The sequence below is a fragment of the Hyalella azteca genome, unplaced genomic scaffold, assembly GCF_000764305.2.
Source record: "Hyalella azteca isolate HAZT.00-mixed unplaced genomic scaffold, Hazt_2.0.2 contig13234, whole genome shotgun sequence".
Lineage (NCBI taxonomy): Eukaryota > Metazoa > Arthropoda > Malacostraca > Amphipoda > Hyalellidae > Hyalella > Hyalella azteca.
The window spans coordinates 840,736-868,728 of NW_025943163.1; the positions used below are offsets into that span (position 1 = coordinate 840,736).

At 40.1% G+C, this 27,993-nt stretch overlaps 1 protein-coding gene across 1 annotated transcript in view; it reads left to right on the plus strand.

Annotated features, from left to right (window-relative positions):
- Nucleotides 1-1,893: 1,893 nt before the first annotated feature.
- LOC108682112 overlaps nucleotides 1,894-27,993 on the plus strand; it is a 43,057-nt gene continuing 16,957 nt past the window's right edge. The window contains exons 1-3 of the mRNA XM_047883567.1: nucleotides 1,894-4,845; nucleotides 6,581-6,625; nucleotides 8,875-9,009. Coding sequence (XP_047739523.1) covers nucleotides 2,056-4,845; nucleotides 6,581-6,625; nucleotides 8,875-9,009 — 2,970 coding nt within the window. The 5' untranslated portion in view covers nucleotides 1,894-2,055. The remainder of the gene's footprint in view (nucleotides 4,846-6,580; nucleotides 6,626-8,874; nucleotides 9,010-27,993) is intronic.

Below are 27,993 nucleotides of genomic sequence, written 5' to 3' on the forward strand. Positions count from 1 at the left end.
AAATGTCTTACTTCGTGTGTAATAATAAATAATAACAATGTTACATTGTTTCAAGCGCGAATAGTGAACTTTGTGGGTGCTCTATTTCCTGTCGCGAATTTGTTAGATTCTTAGAGATGTTTTATCTAGGATACGACGCGAAAAGATAGTATTGACGGAGAGGCAATGAGCACGAGACACTCCCATATCCGGCACAGCATCTAGTGCCATGTCTCTGCAGTATCTGTGGAAGGCTGGGGAGTGCCGAATGTTGGGCACGCATCTTTACATGGCCGTAGTGCTGAACTCCCTGACATCCTTGGCCGTACGTTAAAATCTGTCAACGAGTGACTGACGTGAACAGACGTCTTGGCTCTTTACGACTGCGCCGGCACAAGGTGGTTTACCTAACATGCATTTCTTAGCAGCTCAGTCTCGATATAGCAGGATAAACCTGCGAGCATATGGAAAAGTGCACGAAATGTGCTTGTCTATACATTTATGAAAATTAATGTCCATGGAAAATACACATTTTGAATCGATTTCACTGGTTTATGAAGCAACAGTCACTAGTTTTTAATTCGTTTGCGCAGTTATTTGTGAAGCAATTCAGTATTGAGCTTTTACACTACCGATAATGTCGGCCTATCCTACGAGAAGTCTTTAAAATTCGAGGCGTTAATGACGTGATTTTGCAAATCAATTGCAACAACGATGTGTGGACCGTAGCAACGAAGCGGGGAAGACAGAACGTCGTTAGCAGTTGAGGCTGTGAAGAGGTTTTGTGTTTATAACCTCACCAGGAGGTCGACGCTAATTACCTGTTCATAATGCGCCATTCATCTTCACAGTGCCCTGCTCCAATGAACTCTTCACTGTTATTTCAGGAACGAATTGTTTGTTTTATGCGCTCCTGTCTTACTGTTGACGCCTCCGACACGAAATTGAGCTGAAAGTAATTAGGCAAACCTCATTACATTATCGAGAAATTTCCCACATGCAGCACAAGATTGTTTTATTATATTTTCATTTTATTCCCGAATCGAAAGCGTTAGCGCCAAAAAACGACTCCTTTCTTTCGGTTCGGTCAACTTGCTTTGAGGTTAATTTTTTTCGAAAGATTCATATTATTTCACGGTAATTCATGTACAATGCAGACAAATATATCTGCTGGAGCAATCCTTTTTGAGTTTCTACTCACTATGCACTTCATATCATCTTTATACAAGAAGTTAGTGCATTGTATTTGTTAAAGACCCATCAAGTTCTCAGCTCTGGTCTGCCCCACAAATCAATTACCGTTCATTTATTTTCAGAATGCCTCGCGTGACTTCAAACAACCGTCGTCTCAGTTGTTCACTGTTAGACTTTTCACGTTTGCCCATTTTTTCTCTTCTGGTAATAACATCATAATCTTTTAGTTCTTGAAGAATTTTTTCACAAGCCTTCAGTTTAAACTTTTTTCTTTACACATCTCAATGTATCTTGAAAATTTGAGTTTTTCACATCTAGGCTTTAGTTAATGATTGTTATGTGGAGGTTAAAGTGTGCCGCTCGGACGAGTCTCACTCTAAGCTGGCATGAAGCCGAGCTAGAGCTAATATTGTGGTGTCATTTTTAGCCGACGGTGTTGGCAGAGCCTTCGCTCCTTGCCACCAGTTCTGTTGCTCGATCCGCTCTCTCTGCATGCACTCGCGTCCCTTTGCATTACGTTACTCTGTTGGATTATGACGTTCTAGATTATGACGTTCAATACAAGTTCTAGTGATATGGCGTTAAACTATGAAATTAGCCCGTTAATATTTACTTCAGTGATTGTGTATAGTTATTGCTCGAAGTGCTGCTTAATCTTGAGCGTGCTGTAAAATGCCCGTGTGTTTTTCCAGTGAAAATTTCGTGCTCTCTTCTATAAAACGAATTTTTGTGTGTATTTTATTTTGGTAAACAACATTTTCAGTGTTTGTTTTATTTTAATTATATACTTTTCGTTTCAGAAAAACTGTGATTGCCTTGTTTTTTCACTTGCGTATATCTATACGATAAATAAGTTTGCTGAATTGTGTCTAGATGCATTGAATGTCCAGTGATGTGGGTGTTACCGTATACTTGGCACAGAACCGTGTAGCGTATTTCCCGTGCCGTGCTGAAAACCTGCGTGCTTTCCATGTATTAGGATCTGCTGATTGTCACGTGAAAAACTGCGGTCAACACTATGCTTTCTGCTCCCCCGCCAACGTTGATATTTTGGACTTTGAGAATAACATTGGCGTGGTCACCGTAGACACGGAAGCTTTAAAGCAGTTTTTAGCGGCGCGGCGTCTACTACCCTCCTGTGAACCTTCACCCTCTCCCGCCACTTCCACCTTCTGCCGCGCCACCAGCCTTCCACCTTACCACTATCAATCCACTGCCGGTGCCTCGAATTTCAGCACTTCTCACACTACCACTCAACTACCCCCCGATCCTTGTCCACCACGTCGTTCTTCCCTGAACATCATCCACACCTGGAATCCTGCGTCGCAGCCTCAGCTTGCAAGAAACTATAGCGAGTCCGAGCTGGCCGCCACGGGACGCAGAGGAGGGGGCGCCTCGCCCTCCTCGGCTCACTTTGACTCTTCACACCACGCGTTCTCCAAGCTTATGCAGACCGACGATGTTTCCAGCATTGCTGAGCAAATTGCCAGTCAGGCAGAACTCATCTATCAAACGTGGAAAACAACGGGACTCAACCCAAATCAACTGATTCGTTATCATAGCATTGCCACCGAAGATGATGTTGACTCAGCGCCAGCCCGGGCAGTTACTCCCGTTCCGCGAACCCCGATGCGAAGCATTAGTCCGGCTCCCCCAGGCTCGTCACCCGCCGTCCCCCGACGAGTTCTTGATTCCTCCATGACGAATGGTCGTCAATCTCAACAGTTTTCAACCAAATCTATTCCACAACAGAATACGTATCAACCGCATCAACAACCGGAGAAACAAAAAAGCGATTCTCCATACATCCAACAACATTATAATCAGCAGTCGTATACATCAAAACAACCTCAGCATCACTTCCAAAACCAGCAAGTTCAGCATATCCAGAATCAGTCTCAGCACGCTTCTTCGCCCGTGAGAACCTTAAATGCCAGTCCGCGTCCGTACGTGTCTCCGAACAGTCCTCAGACCCAAGGCCAAGCTCCTTTCCGGTCAGCGTCTCCGTCTCCCTCAAGCGGAGGTTTCCTTCACTCCAGCTCGCCACGTCCTTATGTTACGTCTCCTCCTGTGTCACCGCCACAGCCCCCTGAACGATCGTCTTCTTACTCTGGTAGTGACTCGCCCGGCGATGGACGTCAGGCACTTACAGATCCCAAACTTGAAGTGTCACTTCGAGACCTGGTAAATTCATTCGTTCTTGAAGACAAAGCCCGGCAAGGTTTAGGTACTCGACTCAACGAGCGTCCTAAAAGTGCTCCTTCCACGATCCAAGATGCTCTGCAGCGTTTTGAGCGACAAATGGCAATAACATCGCGCTCTACGCCTCCAGCGACAGACGATCGCTCGCTTGACATGTCTGTTGTTCCCTCCTCCATGTCATCGCCGTATTCTTCGGATGTTTATTCTGGTTCTTCACCCTATTCTCCTAGCTCGTCAGCTTCTCGATTTTCCGCTAATAATTCAAATAGCTTGGTGGGTGAATCAACTTCTAAGCGTTATACTGGATCCAGAAGCGAGCCGTTGGTCGCTGATGGCTGGCAGAAATCGAGCTCGAGTAATAATCCGGAGCTGGATTTCAGATCTCGGCGGTCAATTTCACCGAGCCCTCCTCCTCTGGCTCAGCCAGGATGGAATGAGACTTCTCAGAGCAGCACATCAACCTGGCCGTTGAAGTTCAAGCAACCTCCCCCCGGACAACAATCTTCTTCGTATTCCTCATCTTCAATGAGCGTTTCGCCTCCAAAAAGCAGCCACGGATCTTCTGGCAACAACTACGTGACAACTCTCGAAACTCGAGTCGAGCTTCCAGGATCGCCTGCAACTGTTCCGAGCCGCCACAAAGTTATTAATTTGGGGCCCCCATCTCAAGAAGAACGAATTTTGCAGTCGTTAAGATCCAGTTCACTTATCCAAGAATCTGAACAAAAGCGACTTGCAAGCCAGCAAGCTTCTCGATCAAGTAGCGGGACATCAGCTTTTACTCCAAGCTCTCCCAGTACCACATCCAAGCCAAAACACAAATTTTCCATTAGTGTTACCGTCGATGTGGATGAAACCAAGACACCCGAAGTTGACAATTCCGCGTATCGAATCAGACCAGAAGTCAGTCAAATGTCCACAATCGACTACGCAAAAAATAGATTCCAAGAAGCCCAACAACATCCTAAAACATCTGTACGCCTTCAAGATGAACGAAGTATATTAGGAACCAGAAGTACCGCTGTTAATGGTGATGGCCGCGTTCTTTCAGTCAAGAGCAGGTTTGAACCTGGTGATGGTATGCTGCGCTCTTACGATCCAGTACTGTCTACATTACCTGAATTTTATCGCCGGAAACTTCGGAAGATGCAGCGCAAGTCGGGTTCGCCAGAACCTCTGGCCGGTGTACTAGCGACTTTACCTCACCCTGAGCTGACGGATCAACAAAAGGCTCACATCAGAGAGCGGTCACAGTCACCAACCGCCGCCGCATTCCATGCCGCTGCTGGAGCCGCTGCCATACGGCCGTTCCTAACGCAAGGCAGCGTCGCCGAAAGGGTCATGATCTTTGAGCGAGCGCCCGTTGAAATGAAGCCCAAACCTCCGTCAGAAATATCACATCTTCCTCAAGAGCGACGACGTCCGATCTTGCCATACCGGGATCCAGATTCCGTACGTTCTAAAGCTCAGGTAAGTCATGTCACTCTTTGTTCCGTGTACCTCTGTAACTTCACCATTACTCATGAAGAAACTGACCGTGTTTAACCGTGTTTAACATTACTCTATAACTTCGCTGATCGTTGGTCAACTGTGTTTAACTGGGGAAAAACTACATGTTAATTATTGTTATTGTCTATACTTGTGACTATAATCACATTTCAAATCATCATCATGGCGTTCAACTGTTTCTGAAGTCTCAGGATTGACGTTTATCCGTGTCTCGTGTTGTACAGCTCCATACCGGAATACTACTACTCTCTGACGTGTGAATACATTAAAGACCTGCTATAAGAAGGGAAAAATTTATAGGATCATAACACACTGAGCTGACCTGGCCAAATTAAGAATGAGGGAAGAAAAGTACTTGCTAAATTGTTATCATTGTAAACCTAAGATTGAGATGTCTTTCAATCTCTATTTCATTTTGATTTCTAATTAGGCAGGGATGGTAGAATTGAAAATCTAAGCTGTGTGAGCTTCATTCTCACTGTGAGGTAATATCGCGGTAACTGAACTATCGACGTAAAACGTTGGCTGCGACCCAAAACTTAGTTTACCCTGACCATTGTTTTGACTTGCGCTTTGAATTCAATTAAGAACGATTTATTCGTAGAAAAAATATGATGTTGGGATGTTGGTGCAGAAATTTTAGATGACATACTCCTATTCTAAAATAGACCAGTAAACAAGTCAAGAATTTCATAACATTGTTTAAAAATTGCTGCATATGCAGGTGATATCATTCAACGATCAAGAACAATCCCTTATCGTCTTATGTTTTAATTCTCGATGAACACGATAGATCCTTGAGAGCTTTTAAATCGTATTTTTTTCTGAATTTATTAGCGCATGTTATCGAGTTACATATCAATTGCAAATTTCGTCCGTGATTGCCATTAAAAAAAAAAGTTCGAGTTCATGAAAATTTAGTCCATTTTAAATTTCTCACTTATTATATTATAGTTAAATGCATTCTGGCGTGACATTTCCTAGTTGAGTGGGAACCCTGCGACCGCTCTTCATTTAGTGGCTTCCTCTCACCACAGAATGTCAATGCTTCTATTACTCCAGCTAATCTGCTTTGTTAAGATCGAGACCTTCTAGAGGGGAGTTGGTAGCACCGAAAGTGTTACAATTAGACTATTGTGCTCGCAGTGCACTTCCTTTGAAACTTGTTTTGGTGACACTATGAAACTCTGGGGCGTCACCGCTGTTTTCGAGAGTCTCTCTTGCGTCTTATGCGACACCTCTGTATTTATGAAACTTTTATTAAGGTTCTCGCCCATTTTTCATAAGGAGACGAAGTTGTGGTTGCGAACTTTATTCTAGTTCGCTATGGGTGTAGTCCTTTGGCTATGTCTTGCAATGAACATTGTAATATACTTTAATACGAGTGTTATTTTTACATATGTTTGAGTGAATAGTATCATCGTTTCTTTAAAGTTTCTTCGAGGTAAGTTTCATCTTCTGAAGACGTATTTTCACTAATTTTTTCGAGAAATCTATCCTGAGATATGAATCACGTTTTCATTCTGCTGATAATGTACTCCGTTACTTAAATTCTCTCAGTCTATATAACTGAACCTAAATTATCATGTGAAATGCCGTTCTATTGAATATTGCTAGATAAAGATAAATTTGCAATGTTTACGAGGTTGAAGTCCGTGGCGCGTGTTAACACGTATGTCTTCTTTCTCTCCTATAGTTCTGGAACATCTTGCACTTTTTGGCCGAGTTAGACAATCTACCGGTAAATATATTAAACCTTTACTATACGTGTGAAGTGCGGCTCTGTTCAATTCAAATCCTTTACGCCTGTGGAAAACTATGGAAACATCTAGAACTTACACCCTCGACCACGCCTGATGTCAGACCAAATGGGTACATTGTATGACACATTCTCTAGATTCTATTCTCTTCATTAATTTCATTTAGGGCGCAGAATCATTAGCACCAGTCAATTTACAGAAAGAGAATTATTCTGGCCGTTATAATTTCTCTTAAATAAAAAAACATCTGTGAACATTAGATTTTTAGACGGTTTTTGTCTCAAAAAAGCTCAGCCTGCAGAGTAGGAACTCGGCTCCATTTATATCCCTGAGAAATATACTCGAAATGTGGGATCGGCATCGTTGCCCATTTAATTACAAATTTTCTCTTCTTATTTTTCAATGATTGAAGAATTTAATTAATAGATGCCGTTTTGATTGTCATTCATTAGAGCGTTGCTTAATTTTACTAAAGACGCGTGCTGTTATTGAAAATTATTCAGGAAATATGCCCTTATGGTCTGACACGGGCCTGTGGTGGTTGTTGCTGTTGTCAGTTAAATCCTCACCTTAATTGGTTCACTAACGGTTGTATGAGCGTGATTGTGTACGTTCCATTTATATGGTATTTGTTGCAGGCCGTTTATTATAATTTGATCAGTTCGATGTTTCCTGGTCTCCTCAGTTCTTTTCTCAGTTGTGGTTGGATTCATGTCCGTGGATAGATTTCTTTTCAGTTCCAGACAGCTTGTTTGTGTTCCCTTTAATGAGAATCGTCTTCATTTAATTTTATACCGCCTCATTTCATCGGTGCTTAAATTTGAGAATTCCGGCCTTCAGTTAAAATAATTTATTTTAATCAACTGCGGTACGAGGGCTCTACAGCTTTTTATGTCATTGTAATTTACTGTGTTCTCTATGGGTAGATTTGTATTATATTTTTTTGTTGATTATACACATCGTTTTCAAAACACAAGCCACACTATCTGTTGTGATGAAAATAATTAACCTGAATTACCGCTTGAGCTTCAACGCTCCAAAAGTTGCTCTTGCTATCATTTGCAAAATGTGCTCTTAATGATTTACTTTGTTTTACTTGTACTGCCGTAGTGCCTCGCACTTGCCTCATTTAATACGTTAAATCATCCCAACCACACTGAGAAATTTTACTGATCGCGTGCGTGCTTTACTGATGAATAACATACATGAAATTCTTAACTAATGTCCTGGCGTGTCTTGCAGCTACTTTGTTCACTCCAAATTGTGTTTCAAATCATGCAAAATTTCTAAGTGACAATACATTGTCAATCATACGTGAATTTTTTGTTAATAATTGAAACTCGATTTTGAAACTTTTACTGATTTATTTTATTAGTCTTTATAAAAGAAATGCTCGATAGGTAACAGAAAATGTTTTTTTATCAGGTTTAATACTTAACACGAAAGTCACATTTTATTGTAAATAAAATTTTACGATCGGACTAACTATATGAGGATATGCTTTATGCATTTTCATTTTTTAAATATAATTACGTGGGTGTGTGAAATTTGTTGCTTTCAACCATTTGTAGTGTGTCAAACTATTGCACTAAGTTCTTCGATGCCCTGAATAAAATGGTTCGAATGAAAATCATTTACTATTGTATGGAGTTACGTGCTTCGTGGACATCTGAAGCAGCGAATCTACGCTTTGGTTTTTCGCCTAGTAATAGTTGCGTTATTTTGTGTTTTTTCTTATTTTTGAAGGAATGAGTCCCCGCCTATCTGACGCTTAGTAACAAATCGTTTCGCAACTCTTAGAAGACTGTCCAAATTGCCATGTAACGTGCAGCAAATCATCGAGGTTCCACGTTCATATTTTGTCGTGTACTGAACACTTCCTATGCACTAATGCCTACTATATACAAACATCGCCGTATTGTGAATTAATCAGTTTTTTTATATAACAACGCAGTGTTGTATAAATGTGTTTACACAACTTAATACCACTTACGCAATGGCCCAGTTGTTGATGGTACAAGACTATAACGAAAAATATTGTAATATCGCTTGATTGTCAAAGATTAAACCTCGTTAGAACTGTGTTCATAATGGTAGTTCGACGACAAAATCCTGACCTTATTAGCACTAACAATCATTGTTTGTGATATTTTTTGTAGTATCCTTTCCCAATATTGTAGTGTCACACACACCCGTATTTACAGCACATGAATTATCTCGTGTCGTGCAGCCCTCAGAAGAGACCTTGGGTCCTCCGCCTTCAGGAGGCACGAGTCCCGCCATCGCAGCCGCCGTGTCCACCGTCAGCCGCCACATCGAGAGCAACGTACCCGCCTTGCTCGCTCCCGCCGACCTGCGCAATCAGGTGACGTACTCATATATTATTTATTCTTATTTATCGGTGATTGTAGGAATCTTTCCTTTCGCCTAGGAAAGAAGTTCTAAGGAATTTTCCCTTTCGCCAGGGAAAGAAGATTTTTAGAAATATTTTTGTTGCTCTGTCTCCTGAGAGCGATAGGCCTTGTAAAGACTCCATTTGGAAAGACTCCTCTCTGGTTGTTTTGCAGACTCGTACATGGATAAGATATTTTTTCCCGTCCGCAGAACGTAAGCGTATCTTCAGTTAGGATGAACTACGCGTGTCTTCATGTGTTCCGGTAAAAAATTAGAATGAATTTATAAATATCACAAAATATTACGTCAAATTGTTGAAGAACACCAATCGATTTCGATTAACCCGGACTCGCTTCAAGGATTCTATCACGCTACAACCCCGGGTGTGGGACACATTAGGTATATACCTGATCCTTGCCGCAATTACTGTGTAATTATTATACGAAGACACGTTATTCATAATTTTCTCCTAAAAATTGTTTTTTAAAGTTCAGTTGTTGACATAATATAATCTACCACTGTTGGAGCTATGGATGTACTTTTTTTCTACTCTCATGCATCCAAACCGTGTGACCACAGTCTGGCGTTTGCCTGTCTTTGCACCCAGCAAGCGCCTCATAGAACAAAGTTGCCGTAATCTATAGAGACTGTCTTGGACAACATTGGTTCTTGCCTTTGTTCTCGTGCGCCAAACGTTATTTCTGTAAACAAAGTTTCACCTGTTTCTGTCGACAGCTTCCGAACAATGGCTGAGTAAGTTGAGGCTCACATCTAGACGGAATGGCACTCCTTCTTGGTCGAAAGCTCCTATAATCTGTCAAAAATAATAGTTACGGCTTATATATGGTCACGCAGGTGTGACTTCTCTAGTAATTTGTGCTCAACATTAGGATATCTAGAGAAAAAATGTTACTCGTACGTGCCACTATCGTAATGGTTAAGAGACGTAATTTCAAGTTTATGTCCTGTGGCGAATTGGGAAGTTTGAATTGCTAAGTTCGGGAATAATGACGAATTATAAGTTCTGCCCGGCTAAACAATTGAAGAAAAAAAAAAATAACTCAGTACTCACTGCAGTGAGTGACAGAGAGCGCATTTTCTCGTCGACGAAAACATGAAGTCACGGACGGACAGACGGACATGGCGAGCACAATAGTGCATTTTTTCATAAATGAGAAAATGCGCTAAAAAGCTGGAATTTCATCACTTGAATTTCTGTTTTGATTAGACTAGGAAAAATGATGAAATTTTCAAACTGAGGAAGGTGTTTGAAATATTGTCACTCAATTAGATTGATGACTTTCTTTATATTCGGCCTAACTGATTTACTAAACAATTAATTTTTAATCTCCGTACCACAGAACATATTTTTTGGCTTCATAGGATCAACCAATTCTAATTATTTTGAACTTCTATTGAGGCTAATAGAGCCGTTATAATAGATGCGCGAAGCACCAATAACCTTTGGGTTTAGCAGTGTTTACGCTATTTTTAGTGTTAGCTTTGTAACTTAAGTCTGATAGTTTGCAGCTTGTTAATAGAGAATAAATGAAAATTTACTTCTTTTATTCTGGAATAGCGTCAACGGGTTTGAACTTCGTGAACGACAATTGGAACAGTCTCCCTGATTACATCGCGACGCGCCGAGTATGAACGCATGCCAGAACAGACTAGATAAAGTCTGTTCTGGCAGAACAGAATAATAAAATACAGAAATATATGTTCAGACTTGAAATGCCTAGCACCATATCCGCATATCGAACCTGATGGAAGTCTAGTGGAGCTATTTCAAAGTCAAACTAACGTCAGTTGAAATGATCCAGTTAAAGGACCTGTTTTTAGATCTCCTGTGGTCAAGTCATGAAAACTAAAAGAATCGGTGACAGGCCACATCAGGCCTATTAGTCAGTGCCGACATTACTTTGATAAACGTATATGATAGTTAGTTAGTTTAATGGTCAAATGTTTACTAGCGCTTCAGCTATTTAGCTATCTCGCACCGAAAGTCAAGATGAACATCACTAAAGAGGTGGAAGGTCTCAATTATTCATCACCCACAAGGGGCGGAAGGTCTCAGATCTCCGGCCCGCTGAAGCTGGCTCGAAGGAAGCAGCGTTAGCATCTCAAAGAGACGAAGTGACAAGGAGGGACAGGTGAAAAGCAACAGAAACGAAGACACTCGAACAAGAGGTCGCTTACACGGGACGTCGGCCGCCCGCACGAGAGAGACAGAGAAGGGAAATGTAGGTATCCTACCTGCATAATAGCTTAACCCCACAACTGAGATCTGCAGTCAGACACCGCGAGCTCAACGGTGGGGCGCTCAGGAACAATCCCCCTAGGAACGCGAAATCCCATAGGACTTCTGACGAGCACAGACAAACGTATATGATAATGACCTCAATCTGCTAAACGTGGCGCACTGTGCAGCAGTTATAGCTTAGTATTGCATTTTCTTCGTAGTGAACGAAGAAAACGCGTCCTTTATTTTTGGGGTAACTGATGATTTCCTATTAATATCGTAATTGTTGTTCTATTATTCGCTGAGCAAATTTATATGTGCTTTTAATATTTAAGTGAAAAAATAAGATTAAGTTTGCACTTCTACTATCTAGAGTAGGTATGCTGCGCCCGAAAATTTTTTTAACTAGTGTCTCTGCTGGAATGTTGGATGTTTTTCCCGAGGAGCACTTGCCAGTTACCACCTAGAAGATTCAGAGCTTTGGTGATCTTTGCAACTCGAATCAAATATAAATAGAATGTTATGCTATCTGTTCAATTACTCGTTTGTAGGTACTTCTTTTGACGATCATTACATTTAATTTGAACTACAGGTCGCATGTTGGGTCGGGTATAGTATAGATCCTAATAGTCGTGATCTTCTAAGGCATAGTCTGGGCTCTGGACGATGCTTCATTTGCGCTCTAATGACTTTATTCAAATGGATCAAATTACCCTTATAGGGCTGATATGCGCCAAAAGTTATAAAAGTTTAAATATGCATCAGGTTGTTAGTGCGTAAATGACAAATTGAAAAGCCGTAGTTCCGTACGAAATTTTTCGACAGTCCACGCAGTTATTTATTTATTTAGTATTTTTAATTCGCAATTTTATATATTTTATTCATGGTATTCTGCATGAAAGTGTCCAGTATATAAAAGTGAAGTTGTTTTTTATTTGCGCTTCTTTTGTACTGGTCACCTAGTCAGAGTCAGACATTAATTGGACGCCGCTCTAACGACCCGCAAAATACATGCATTTCAACCTCGTTTGTTGGCTTATTATCGTCTCGCTCCCGCCAGAAGCAAACAACAATTCATGTTGGTGAAAGTCTGTGTCCGGCATTACAGTGCTATTGGCATTAATGTGCTCGCTGCATCGACAGGAAGTTTTGTCTTGTACAAGTAATGTTGATGCATTCTTGCCTGCGTTCCGACTGCGTGCAAAAAACGACGTACAAGATATCATTGGGTATTATTATGATTAATAGTATAATTCTGCCAAGGGATTGTCGTTGCTTCTGTTTCAAACGAACTTCGAGGGCACGTAACACATTGTTTGATATCTTATAAGTAGTTACATTGTTATGTGTTCAGATTCGAAAGAATTTGCCATTATCTTATTCTATTTTCAGAGTTCCCGGTGTACTGAAGCGCATTACTTTTTTAATATTTCATCAAAAGTATGTAACTTTCGTTCATTCTGAAAATCAAAAGTCTGGGAAACATACTTTGAAGTTATTTTTGAACGCACTGAGGAGTAATTTTCAGTGAACACCTGCTCAGTATGCCAGCCATGTAGTTAATTCCTGGACGAGTTTGCCGAGCCTGCGCTGCTGCGCCCTAACAGTTCAAGATCCGCTGAGCTATTCCGAGCATCTCGTAATGACGTGCTCGTTCTGACCCTCTTAAGGACCTTGAAATGTTCCAGCGACGCAGCGTGTAATTAGACGGATCTATTTCGTTATTTATATGCTCATTAAAGCTTGCTGAAACGGATGCCGAGGAGCTCTTAGCAATTGTTGTCCTGAACTGAAATGCGGCGAGCCTGTTGGTCCCGCTCATGGCTATGACTGCGAATATGCTACTTTCGCTAATGAATACTCTTCTGTGGATGGTGACTCACTCGCTTAATTGCTAGTCCAGTTTTGTATTTATTCCTCGTCTATTGTTGAGTTTCAATCCGATAAAAATCGTCCAGTTCCCCCATATGTTTTTTTTTTTCTATTGCCTAGTTGATGGTTGAATCGAATTCGTTTAAACCAGGTTTATTTCAATGCGTATATTCTTGGTTCATGAAATAAATTGAAAGATGTTTGTTCATGTTCAGTGAAGTTTACGAGTGCGCAGCTACGACGTGAAGTGAGTGGTATCTTACGCAAGGAAGACGTCGAGTTGCGTACAGCGACATTGATGCGTTTCTTGGAGGGCAGGGGGAGGGGGGGGGCTCTCTCCAGGGCTCAGCTGGTGTTGGGGTCACATCGCCCCTCCTCCTGTCTCCCCCTCTCCTCCTCTCCCTCGCACCCCCTCTCCCTCGCACCCCCCTCTCCCTCTCTCCTCAAAGAGTGAAAGTATTTCTCTTCGCAATTCTCTTTGATTGGTCATTCGCTCTTCCCTCATCTTAACGTCTCTTTTGCAGGGTTTGTCCAGTTTTGGCGATTTTTCTCCCGTTGTTTCAGTCTGTACGTATGTTCTTTCAGTTTACCTAATGGTTATCGAATTTAGTTTATCCACCCAGTGCACTGCATGTCAATCAAACGCAACTCAAGGTGTGCATTATTTTCTGTGGGCCTCATAAGTTAAAGTGAAAATTACCCACGACACCATTACCATATGTGAAGGTAATATATTACTTGTTTACCATGTCAACGATACGTGATGATTCACGTGGCTGAATATGAACTCTTACAAGAAACACAGAGGACGACGAGTGCAAAGGTCTGTAGGTGACTTCCTTTAGCAGTTGTACACGTACGGAATCAGTCACTTCCTCGCAAGACTTGAAACCTTTGTGTTGGATCATGGACGACCTGACTCATGTCATCTCCGTGGCTAAGCTCATTAACCATCTGGTTTTCAATACTGCGGCTCTATTGTACGAGCTGTTCATTGACTATTTGGCCTTGCATCTCACTCCATTGTGACGATGTTGAATTGCAGCTTCTGCTACTGTGTCATATCGCGCGTGACGGGGACTAAATTCTACTAACTAATGCCAAGCTTTGCTGACATTATGTCAAATCCTCCATAAGTATATCGCCGGACACGGTTCAGTGCTTCCAATACGATCTCCGATATCTTGCTTCTCCCAAGAGTCCATGTCCGAAGATTTTATCCATGAGCGAGTAGCGCAATTTTTGATCTCTTCATAGAAGGTAGCTGCTTTGATTTGTCGCGGCCGTGTTTTGCCGCATGCACAAGGCCGTTGCTCTGCTGAGGTCGCGGGGGGCTAGGGAGAGATTCCGCTGTCTCAACAAATGGAAGTCGCGGTCGCCGTGCCACCTGTTGAGTACTTTATATAAAATCATTTCAATGTCTTATACCGAAGTCTTTAAAAATTACCTTGATGTTAAATCAACTAAATTCACGTGTATTAGCGAAGTAAATATACGTCTAAGTTCTCCAGTTTTCCCCATTTTAAAAGAAGATTGAAGTTCCAAGGTTCTCTGTAAAGAGGAAGTGGGCGAGGATACGCGCTTTTGTAAGAAGCGAGACAGCTCGCTTTAGAACGAGGGGAGTTTGGTCAATGAGGTAAAGCATTTTCTGTATGCGATTGCGTATACTCATTGTCCAAACGAACTGTCTGGTTATTACCTTAATAAAAAGTGTTATCCTCGAATCTACTATTTTAGCTTTACATCACTAATCTGCGTTTTACATCACGTCTATTTGTTAGTATGCTACAGAATGAAATTTTGTGAAACTACATTGGTATTTGTTTAATTATTTTTGTAGCTCGTCAATTTTGTTCCGAAATAACTGCATATTTTGGTTGTGGCCCCAGAAAAGAAATGTTTGTCACTCATCAATTACTTATAGGCAAGCAAATATTGTAACTAGGAATTGCAGACATTTTTCACTTGTGATTGCAGTTAAAACTTTCATTAAATTCTTATCTCAGCGAATCCTCGTTCCGTTGTTTTTATTGTCATTCGTAAATTACTTTTCTGAATTCTTCAAGACGAAATTCGATTAGTTGTTCGAGATACACGCCACGCTTGTCTGTGAGTACCACAAAACAAAGGTCAATTGATTCTCCGGAGATCGTCATCCATTTGCGGCGGAAGAATTGACCAAATTTAATTTCGGCCAATTTTCTCAGATGCGATTGTGTTTCTATGTTTAAATTCCTGAGTTCCATTTTTATTTATGATGGTTACTGTTGATCATTTGGATGCAACCAGCACTCGCATTCCGGGTTCAGACTGTCCTTTGTATCGTTGTATTTGAATGATAGTTTGTGTGCTGTGCAAGTATTTTTGACTTGCGTTTTTGCAAATAGTGAGCGATGTTTTTTGCTCTCCGACTTATAATAATGGTTTTGTTAAAACTGATATTGACTGAATTTGGTTGTCCGTTGCTGATATTTGTTCTCACATTGTTGAAAGACACAGCGGTTATTAAAGCTTGTAGGTGGAACCGTGACCCAGTTGAATACTATCGCATATTTCTATTCTTTGTTTACGTTGCATTGAATTAATGTGCAAATCACAGACTTCCTCTTCAGTTACATTTGTCTCGGTTAAAATTAGTTATCCTTATTCAATTTGCCTACTCACGTGCACACCTTTCCTGGAGATGTGAGGTGTGTTAGGTGGCATTCCTTGGCACTAACTTTCCAGCATCTTTTTTTATCACCGTGTATGGTAGAACAACCGGAAGTAGCTTAATCTTATGTCAGTTGAGTACCAAAGCTTTAAGTTTGCTTACTTTTAATTTTTCGTTAGTGTCAGCGGCATATTTTCTTGTTTTTTTTTTAGTAGCGACTCAGAGTAACTTCCGCTACAAGTGTTCCAAGTTTGACATTTCTACTTGAAGAAATTCTGTCTCGTATTGAGAAACTTTTGTGTTTGAATTTACTTGATTTTTGCATGCATCTTAATTTCTCCGTGAAGGGAGCTACCTTCTGAGATTAATGGTACGCATTACCAATCAAGCATGACCGTCGCACTGAGTGTATCTGACAACTTCCTGGTGACATGATAAAGTATGAGATCACGACTCCAGATGCCCAGGAAATGCGCGTATCGTTTGTCCTTTTCTGCTGTGCTCACACCTGCTCGTTATCGGAACTGCTGGTCCGTTACCTGCCGCTACAGCGCAGCTTATGAAGTTGTGACTCTCTGTCTGGTGACTTCCGCTTTACCTTTCTATTTCTGACCGTGGCTCAATTATTCATAGTTTCAAGTTACCCGGCCATTTGGAGTTGTTTTTTTAATAATATTTCGAATGTTTTTGATACATGTTTTAAAAGCAATTTTACAGCTGTAACCAACGCTTTTTCATCTTCCCAGTCTTTACATTAATCACAAGAATTATTTTAGGTATGAATTTTCTTGAGCGGAACTTATGGTTGACGGCGGGTACCGTTCAAGAGTATGTGCTGCTGCATGCGACACGGCATTGAGACGGTGATTTGTTATTCTCAACGAGGAAGTGTTAATTCCAGTGTCTCGTTAATTTATCGATGTTAAGCGGTTAGTGGACAAACTGTGCCTTCGCACTGTTCGAACTAGTGGAATTAAACGGATTATTAGCCAAGCTTTCGCTTTTTAGAATACAGCTGCCACATTTTCATGATTTCATTCCATAGATGCGATTGAAATTCTTATAAAATTTTCAATTGCATTTCTGCCGCCAATTTTCTTCCGCATGTTGGAATTGCAAAGTTCACTGCTCCAGAGACTGTTCGAAAGTATATCCTGATGAAGTACTTCTCATCACTTTCCAGTCATAATTTTGTTCACAAATTATTGTTTCCAGTTTCCTCATGACTAATCATATGCTTATCCCTATTGAAGTTGAGTCGTGCAAAATTTCTCACGATGCTTGCGACCGCAAATATTTGAACGCTACTTGGCTGGAACAGATGCTCGCTCACCAGAGCCGCCAATGGGCGCGGTGGTTAAAGACGACCTGTTCGTACTGTTGCTACTGCAGCTCAGCTCCTGCTACTCTCATCACATTCTTATTCACCACGAGCAGTAAACTCACCGGCCAGACTCAACCGTCTCAAACACTCGGCCATCTATCTCATCTATCATCTTGTCATATTATAGTCATGCCTACAGCGCTTCGCTTTTGATCGCTCCAGAATATGTTCACACTTTGAAATTAATAATGTATATTTTTCAATACGACTTGTGAATATTGTATTGCCGTTACTTTTTAAAATCACCAATCAAATAGTTAAAGTACTCATTTTGGTGTACACTGTCATCCGCTTCTTGGGAAACGCTGTTGTGAGAACCGTGCAAAGTACTTCACTTTTATTACTCATGCTTGTGATGAATCGTCCAGAAAATCGTCGACGTGTCAGACTTCCACTTTTACTCAATAAAGTTTTTTCCTCGTGCCTGATTTGTGCTGACGAAGTACTTTTCGTGCCGCCATATTTCTCAGGAATTTAGAGTGAAAAGTTACTTTTACTACTCGCTTAAATTTGTCGTTTTTACATTCTTCACAGAATTCCTGCGAACTGAACTTGATTGGCTTGGCGTCCTAATAATTTTTAATGTAATTTTAACGTTTAAAAGATTCGCTAGCCAATAATGTTGTTCGTCTCTGTTGTTCGTCACGTTGTACGTTGTATTGCCGGCGCGCTGTGTTTGTCAAACACGGAGGTTTGTTGAATTTGGTACCCCCATGTGTCGCATTGAATATCCTGTTTGTATTCAAGGTTATATTTTGAAGTGACGTTACTATTAACCAACCCCTTGCTGCCTTGCAATCGTTATGACAGCTCCTGCGACCATTGCCCATGCTCGGCACACACGAGAGCGACCCGCATGCTCGGGCTCTTCTAGTGCATCTGTCAGGTTTTTTCTCTTCCTCTTGTCAATTGAACGTCGCTACTTTACGTTTTTTGTGTCTATTCATTTCATATTAGTGGCACGAGTATATTGCCGTTGCTCTATTGCACGTCTGTAACGGTGTTGCTCGGCACGAGAAGTGACAAGAAAATGACATCTTGCTTGTTTTCCATCAAGTCACTTTTCGAAATCATTGTGGAATTAAATTTTTGAAATTTTAAAACGATTGTTGCTACAAGGCAAGCTTTCATGTTCATTTTTAGACTCATTTTTTTACTGCTCGCTATGACCGTTCATGGAATTTATGAGCGCTTCTATTAAACTCATTGATAACTTTGTAATTCGATTGAGCATAATTTGCTGCTTGATTAATTCTACTGCAACTGAGATCCAAGACCCCCAGCGCCTCGGCCTCGCTCCTCGAGCGGCGATGGTTCAGTTATGTGCCGGAGCTCGCTTGGTGTGTGTGTCGGTGTTAGAGCTCCTTCTGGCTGGCGCATCGGTGTGCGCTGTACAACCCCTGTTTGGGCGTGGATCTTTTCGTTTTTTTTTGTGTGTTTTCATGAGAATTTTTAATTGATGTGTGCGATTTTGTAACATGTATATGCGGCTATTATATAAGAATAGCCTTCTTCTATCACGTCTGGTCAAGTTGTTAATTAACCTTCACCAGATGCGGTGATGCAATGCTTGAACACATGTTCACTTCATTTATGACCTCAGTGTACAACAATAGGGTTTCCAAAGGTGCTTTATTTAAACATACGTTATCTAGAACAATGACGCTATCGACGTCACAGAAGTTCAACCCTTGTTAACCCTCGTCACAGAATTCTAACCCATTTTACCATTTCACTTTAGAATATTTAGACTTGGTAATCTAACATTTATATCATTGAAGTTATTCTAACGTGATCATGCGACCGTTAAGTGCGGTAAAGCACAATTGTAAGTGCAATACCGGCTTGCACAACAGGGCAAGCCGGTAGTTTGTCAACTACAGCTGGAGATTTGTAATCTTTGTTAGAATCTTGACTAAAATTAAAAGTTCGGTGCCTTTCCGCGCTTGCTTCAGATTACTTCTAATCCCATCTTGATTGATGACAATGACGGTCGTCTATTATGTGCTGTTCAATGTAGTGTGCACCCCAAGAGGTGTGAAGAGAGGAGTCTCTCTAGAGCGCTCGCTAAGAGAGTAGCAGCCGCTACTCTTTTCCTTGCTCTGCGTCCGTAAATCTGGTGCTGTGTAGCGCTGTTCCTCCGATCAATGTCGGCCACTGCTACCGCTCAAAATGCAACCATTTACCGCACGGTTTAAATCGTCACTAGCACAATATACAAGTCTTGTGCTCTACGATTGATAGTTTTGTACGTATTTAATGTTAAACAAACAAAAAATTCATACATGTTTTTTTGTACAGACATGTTTTAGAAGTTAATTGCTGTAATTTTCAAAAGCTAATGTTCGTGCATAATTGTCGTCCTAATTTGTATTCCTTTGGTTTTACCGTTTTAATATCTGGGAAGTTTCAAGCGTTCCAAAATGGAGTACCGTGCTATTTTCAGTGAAATTGTTTCATCGCACTCCTGTTGTTGTCAGTGCGAGTAATAGACTTATGATTAAAGTACGGTAGTTTATGGTTGAATGTTCAATATGTATAACTAAACTTGTGTTTTTAAATTCGTTCAACCTTTACTGGAGGCTCATACAAGTTAAACTTGCGTATATGTAATTAATGAGTTATAAAAGTATGTGTATTTTATGATTTGAAAGTATTATTCCTTTATGCATAATCTCTAATTTTTATGGAAATCTAAGTTTTTCCGGAGTCATTGATGGTTAGAAGCCAATTTTCACCTTTAGCCGGAAATATATTATTTTTAAGCAAGACTTCGTTGATCATGTTGGTCGTTGTCGGTAATTGATTGTTCTGTCTTATCGGAGACGTAAATTTGATAAGATAAGATAAGTTCTTTCTCTACAATCTATAAATATCTCATCCTCGTGACTAATTTTATCAATGTAATATGTAACAATCATGTTTCAATGTCGGTCTCGATTGTATTAATTAGCGTTAATTTATCTCCTTATAGATTTTAAGTATCAGTGGTAGCGCAATATCTGACAAACTAATGAATAACTACTCACATTTTATGTGCAAGAAAATAATGTGATTATAATTTGGTTGTGTGTGGTGCCAGTGAGTTGGTGACATGCGTTTCGTTCTGCCGTGTGTCTTCGGCAATCGTGGGTGTTGGTGAACCAGAAAACACGTCACGGGTATGAGCCCAAGCGGCGGGACGTGTGAAGTCTTATTATTGCTCAAACATAATTTAAGTAAAACGCTAGTGGTGACAACGTTCCATGACACAAATGAGCGTGTAGTTCACGTGCTATGGCCTAGCGCCACTAACGCATTGCTATAGTGTAGGATAGATGAATTCTAGTAGCTTTAGTGTGTAGGTGCTGAATGTGAGGTGTTCTCTAGTGGTAGAAAATGGTGAATGTTCGCTGCACGGCTTGCCAGGCTAAATATCGCGTGTTGTCTGCCAAGAGCCTAAACTTGTTACTGGACTGCGATGCGCCTCGACCACAGCCCAAGTTTCCCTACAAACCGCCCAAGAGAAGAAAAGCTAGGTCCTATAACCGGGTGAGTTCTTAACTGCTCTAATTAAGCTAAATTAATGAGAAATGGTATTTTGTTATAATGTTACCCGTTGCTTGGGTCTATTCAATGAATAAACGAATCAAGCTTTCGGTGACCCCAAGCATTTACCAATAACCGTCGCTCTTGATGCTTAGTTGACTTCTAATTTCAAGGTGTATTTCCAAAACTGTTTAATTTTGTCTATTGCTGAGTGAAGTCTTGGTCCTTTTGGGGCATATTGACATAAAATAAGTTAACTCAATAAATAACTTATATTTTGCATTACTAGATACCGGTACCTACTTAAATTAAAACTACTTCATTGAGAACCCGTTAAAAATAAGTGTCCCAACACACGGAATACTTTTCAAACTCTACACAAAGACAAGCCATTTGAAAAGTCCATTCATACGTACAGCTGTGACTGTTTATATGCGAGGGTGAGCGCAGATGGCTTCTATTGGATTAGGTGTACAGTGACGTCATCACTAACGTGTCTGGGCGAATAGTGTTGCGAAAAATTTCGCACTGAAAACTTTTATGTGAATTTAACTCATTAATGTTGAACGCACTGAAATTGGATTTTTTAGTGATTCATGTGCTTATTCAGCGCTATATTTTCCAAAGTTGATGCGTATATCAAATCTGGGTTGTCTCGTTGGTTGCCTAGACGAGTATTCGTTTCCATGATTTAAGTATCTGTTAATCTAATTTTCCTAAATTCATATTATGATCATTTAATCAGCGTTATAGATGAATTTCCTTGATATTTTCTGCACAGCCTATCTAAATGATGGATTCGCACCATAATTACTGATGGCCTCATCTGTTTTTACCGTCGAAATTCTGCCAGTGTTGAAATATGAGATTTGTAAAGATGCCTGTGTTGAAAGACGATAATTAGTGTAGATTTTTTTTATTTTTCAATCTCTTCATTGTATATTATATTGTTTCCGTTTTCCAAATGAATCGAAAGAGTATTCCGCGATTGTTTGTAATACTTTTTAAATCATAGTATGTTTTAAGACTGCATGTATTCCTGTCGATTCATATTTTCATTCAACTTTGAAGGTTTGATTTACCGGTTTGATGATTTTTGTTTACTTGTTTCGTAAAAAAAATGAAATCCCGTTTTACCTGTAGCTAAAAGCGGCGAGACGTGCTGTCAGAAGCCACCCTAAATTATTCATCACATGTCGTTCGCTCTAATCAAACTCCCCAGGGACCATGCAAGCTAATAATATTTTGCTCCTGCAAAAAGTGGACTCGTCTTTTGTATATTCCATTGCAGATTCGAGACGTTTTTTGCCCATTCCGGTAGCATACACCTAACTAAAAAAGTAAAAAAACGAGTAATGCAACCTTTCCTAAAACTGCAGGAAAGCGATGGTGCCCATTCAGTTATTGCCGTTGACATGATTTAATTTATCTATGTGCTATAGTATAATTTGGTAAACATTTTATAATGATATTAGTGCCGTTTCTGATTGAAATGATGTCTGCATACTTATTCTCTTGAGTTTACCGAAAAAAGCTTCTTCACTAATCTCCAACTTTCTCTGCTCGCCACGAAAAGTGTTTTGCGATAACGAGCTTCTGGCATTTGCCTCTTAGGCATGGCTAATAGGAACTAATTTGATGCTACATTTTTTTGAACTCCAAAGAATTGCTACGTACCTGCATAATTTTAATTATATGTTTATGTGTTTTTCAACTGATAATTATTTTAATGCCACAAACGTCGGCTTCATATATAATAAATTTGATGAGTTATCAAGCGGGAAATGAATTCTGCGCGAAGTACAAGCATTATGAATTTTTCTGTCCTAAATATAATATTGTCTACTTTTCGTAGTGCAAACTAGCGTACTTTCATTATTTCTGTATGGTTTTTCACCATTTATTTCCCTTAAGCTGTAATGCATTCACTATGAGTCGCGTGTAAATTAAGCATTCTGATGTAATAAGACGATTGACTGGGTTATGATTAAAAAATGTAATTTTCCGTATTATATATACTTGGAATGCATTACCAAGAAAATTCCTTTCTAATATAACGAGGCTCCGATACACGTCATTACCAATGATTTATTTCAAACGCAGTTCAAAAACTTCGAACATTGGTTTGCGCTGACGATGATGTATGGGACTCTCGTGACCATTTCAAGCTGGTGCGCCGTATGGTCAGACTCATCGACCGCACCTAAGATTCATTCCACGTTGGAGTGGCGCGCTACGCTCATTGCTGTTCAATGGTTTCTTTGTCACTCACACGAGTTTCATTCATCTGTCACCGTGCGAGTGTGTGAGTGGAGGATGCCTATTATATTTTAGTAAATATAAGCAATTATTTTAGCGGTTCGCTGGGGTCTATTTCCTATCCTATGTTTGGAGTTACTTGACCGCGCCGGCGGGTTATTTTTATTGATACTAGAAGAATTTAATGTTTGTTTTCCTCTTTCATACTGATTTGAGCTTCGATTAACCCGCATTTAAGTTGACTATTTTACGTTCTTCCTGCCGTAAGGGAGCGTGTCTGCGGGAGGTTTTTTATCCCACACGGCATGCTCCTCTAATAATTCTATTCTAATCGCTAAGCAACCATAATTGTGACTTTAAGAACTTGCATTGTAGCTCCGTTGAATTCATTACTTCCTCGTCTTGTAATTTCAATTCAATGCAATTTTCTTGCAAACAATTCAAATGATTGCTGTCTTTACTTTGCTCAAGTTGTATTGGGCTCATCTATACCTCAGGTGCGGTTGTAATTTGTCTCGTTAATCAAACTTTAAGCGCTTCACGGCTTGGATCTTCCCGTTATCTTGCCGCGACCCGCCCACACACATCTTGACTGAGGTCTGAAATAGTGTGCATATAATATTTCTATAACCTATACTCAGTCGTTAAGCCTGGCGTTCATCTGATCTTCTAGCTCTTAAATCGTTGTTCTGTGGCATAATTTGTTTTATTAATGGGTTGCAATTGGGCGTTGCATTAACTCGATTTATCACCCATTCTCTGACCTGCCCTTTTCTCTTCATTCACAACATCTGCCTAATTTCTCTTCATTTGTGTTTCTTCGTTTTATCGTTATTTCTAGGATTTAAATTCGTTATTTCTAAGATTTAAATTATCGAATTGTTGCGTTGTAACCGGACTCTTTGTGATGCATACTATTATGTTCTCGGAAAATTTTAATAGAATCCAAGCGAATAGTATGAATAATTTAAAAATACTTTTTTTATCATATCTAATTCTGTCCGTCTTCTTGAAACCAGAATCACATGAAATTGTAACGGTCGTGTGAAACATTTCTTCATGGTAAAATTTCCCCTTTTAGAATTTCTTCAGTTGATTTTCTTTTAAAATTTTATTTATTTCACTTCTCAAGCGCAAAATTATTCACTAAATTTGTCTGATAATAATTAATCGATAAAACTTAAAAAGATTGCTCATCAACACCAGGCTAAGCTTATCACTTACAAATATTTTGCATCCAGTTTACTTGATCGAGGACCGCAAAATGCCACATTGGAGTCTAAAGAGAAGAGGATGGATGGTTGAAAGACTGTTCGGTGGTTGAACGCATGCCGCGGTAACGAGGCCCCGGGGACCTATATATAGTGGCCGGGGAGCTGTCGTATCGCGCCGTCTCGTCGCTAATTAGACGGGGAATACGCGGGCCTGATACGACCATGTTTCTGTACGAGACTATGAAAAGGACATCTTGGTTCTATTATCGAATCTGTGAATGGGATATTCATATGGCCGATAACAAATATCAATTCTTGTTTATTCTGAAAATTGTACTATAATCAGGTTGGAAACGAAATACTCTTCGGTAAATTGCTAGAAATGAATGTCACCCTGTGAGCATTAGTTACTGTAAATGGAAATAATTGCCCATGTAGAAGCCTTGCTTTAAGCGTTGTAGCGGTGCTATTCATTGCTGCCAAGAAAGGTATGGACCCATAAATATCCTTGCATGTTACCCATAATGCTATATGACTATGACCTCTCGGGTCAAATGAAAGGAGTGCTTTGTCCGAGAATATTCGTTTGTTTTGTTTACATGAAGCGCTTGAGTGTCCTACGGTTGTGGTTGTCCACATCGAAAAGAGTTTTGTCTCTAGGATGACTTATATATATGTTGAAAATAAGGCTTCAGTCTTCATTATGTTTTATGCTACGCTAAATTTGTTTGTTTTATGCAGTACCTGAGCTAGCACGAAACGTCCTGTGGGTTTATCTGTGCTGATGGCAGCAGTCGACATTAAGACGGAAAAGGAGGAAAGTCGCGGGTGCATTGTATGGGTGTTGCAGCTTAAGAGTTCGCTAGCTTTATCCTTATTTGGAGTGCGGCGCTGGAGCTGTGAGAGGAACCAGTCTCGATACGATCAACTCCTACTGCCCCATTGCTTACGGCGTCTGTCTTATTACTCTTATTCGCGCCACTGACGTTATTTTCCTGTCTTTGTTTTATTGTTCTCACCTCTATTCTCACCTCTATTTCTCACCATCTATTTCTTATCTCAAAAATAAATTAGTTCCTATTCTTTACAGCTAGCCAAAATATTTTCAGTTAAATTTGTTCATTCGGATCTTGTATATATACGTACGCGTATCCTCTATTTGTTATCAGTCTAGGATGTTAGCGACTAATTTTAAGACAAGATTCTGTGTGGAAATAATGTGCGGAGCGAGATCCTGATACAATTATCTAGTATGGCGTAGTATTATTTTAGGATTATTATTTATATAGTTGTAGGATTAGGAATCCCGTGTCTGAAATGGATTCTCTTCTACATCGATCCCTAAGCTCGCTACAAGTTGGCATTGAAAAATAACTTGTGTGTGGGAAGGTTTTTTATTCGCTTGCCCATGGCTTCCGTAGTGTAGTTAAGCGCCAGCTTCAAGGTCTGCTCGGTCTCGAAGGCGTCTGCAGATGAGGCGAGTGACTCAGACTTTACAAAGCGCGTCAACCCCGCCGCAGTCGTTGAGAATAATAGCTCCTAATTGTACCATATTATTAGTGATTATTATTCTATTTCTGCTCGCTTTGGAGGTGCATCCGATTAATGAATTGTGTTATGTATATTTTTCCTCACTGGAAATTTATGGGCACGTGTTTGACTTGATCATCTGATTTATTGAATTTTAAATTTCATTTGTCGCCCTCAATAGTTGAACTTTTTTGGAGCCAAAGCGTAATCTACTTATAATTTCGTATTTTTTTGCTTAAATGCAGTACCTCGATCATACTTTGTTTTCTCGCTTCTCTTTTCCTTTATTCATCCGTCTCCTCACCGCGTCTCTTCGGTCTTATAATCATGAGTTCAACGAACTTGTGTGCCGGGAGCCTGTAACGTATTTCAATCAGTAATGTTTTTATTTTTCATCAGGTTACCGTGAATGAAAATCTTACCGGTTACCGTTTCTTTACTTTCATCTATGGTCCCTCTAATCGTTGTGCTCTTCCAAATTTTACTCGGAGTAGAATGAGCATTCTGAACGTATATCTCGGTAACTCCAGCGCCGTATGATCAAAATTGATTGAGCTTCATTTGATGTCATCTGAGCGTTTGACAAATTTTGCCCTTCTTATGTACTGGGCTCAGATTTTTCTTCTTGTGATCAATCCGCTGATCTTTCAGTGCTCCCTCACTATCGGCTACAATGCCGTTCTATTTCTCCTCGTTATGTCTAATGACGGAATCGTTGTAAGAAAAAGAATATTTGCATACAGATGTACTCTGTACCTACTGTAACTCCCAAACTGTACGTTTTCCAAAGCATTGCTTAGCTCTGTGTCAACAATAATGGCAGTTACGGCGCATTAAATGGAGATCAGATGGCCCATAAGTCTCGCGACTGACGCCACGATGCACCAAAAATAGCAAATATATGATCCCTATATAGACGACTCTCGGGCGTCGATCCTTGGTGTACTCTCATATATTCTGCTTTCCGTTCAAGCGCTTCAATGAGCAAGGATTACTCCCCGAATTCCACCCTCGCTTGGAAATGACATTGAGCTATTGGGCATCTCTTCCATTATTTCTTATGCGAGTATCCTAATTTGTACAATAAATGCTAAAATTTAATGTTGATGGACTATTCCCGATAGATCATTTGCGATAATTGTGTTCGCATGCATCGCATATTACAATTCGCTGAAGTCCGTATAAAGGTTTGGTGTTTCGAAGGAGTTCAATTCATTAAGCCCATTTTACCTGAGAAAAATATGCTGATGAAATTACTCAATACTTTTATTTTAGCAAACTTGTGGAACGTCATGCTTCGTTAAATACAAGTCTCCTCTGATATTCAATGTTTTGATTCATTTGGTGGTATGTAGCAAATAATTCCAAACTTATATACCCTGAAAATCTTCTGTTTCTGACTGGTCTTATTTTATTCCCTTTTTAAAATTATTCTCGATATTTTAAGCAAGCATCATGCATCTGCATAATTGAGTGTCGCACAAGATATCACCGTCAGCAGAAGTCTAATTCATGCTGAGGACGAACAATTTCTGTCATCTTGCATCAAAAGTTAATTGCATACTCAGGTAAAATTCGTTTCTCAGAGCCGAATTATTTATATTTATTAAGGTCATACGTTAAAAAATAGTTTGTTTTAATTTACTATTCTGTGGTTTTTATTACGATGCACTCAGTGAGATTGTGTACCTGCAACTTGCAGAACGACCTTTTATGGAGAGACGTAAACTTGTCATTTCTTCGTGCCCACACAATTTCTTGAGCTTTTGTACGTCATAGTTTTTCGCAGTGGTTATTAGTGCCGTTGTGGCGGGCATTGTCGATGTACAATCACGCTTCATTTATCTTGATGGCGCAGGCTAATAGTACACCTTCGTGTATCCTTTGCGGTTTCGGCGGATGTGTGGCCCAATATTATAGTCGTGAGCGCATGTGCTTTGTGTAATGTCCCAAATATTTATTCACAAATACTACGAGCTTGCGACATCTTTTGAAATCCATTTACCTCTCATGACTATTTCTTGACTATTATGGCTATTTCGGTAGTAACGCCAACCAACCTAACAGATATAGGATAATATTCTGATCTTTATGAACCACTTGCAGATGAGATGAGGTTCAAATCTTGCAACTAATTGATGAATGATGCAAAAATTCACATCTCCTGCATCTACCTGCATTCTTTTCATAATTCTTTTCCGGGGTTGGCATATTGTTTTTTTTTTCTGCTGACAGTTTTACCTGCTCTTTTATATTTATAGCCACGCTTACCT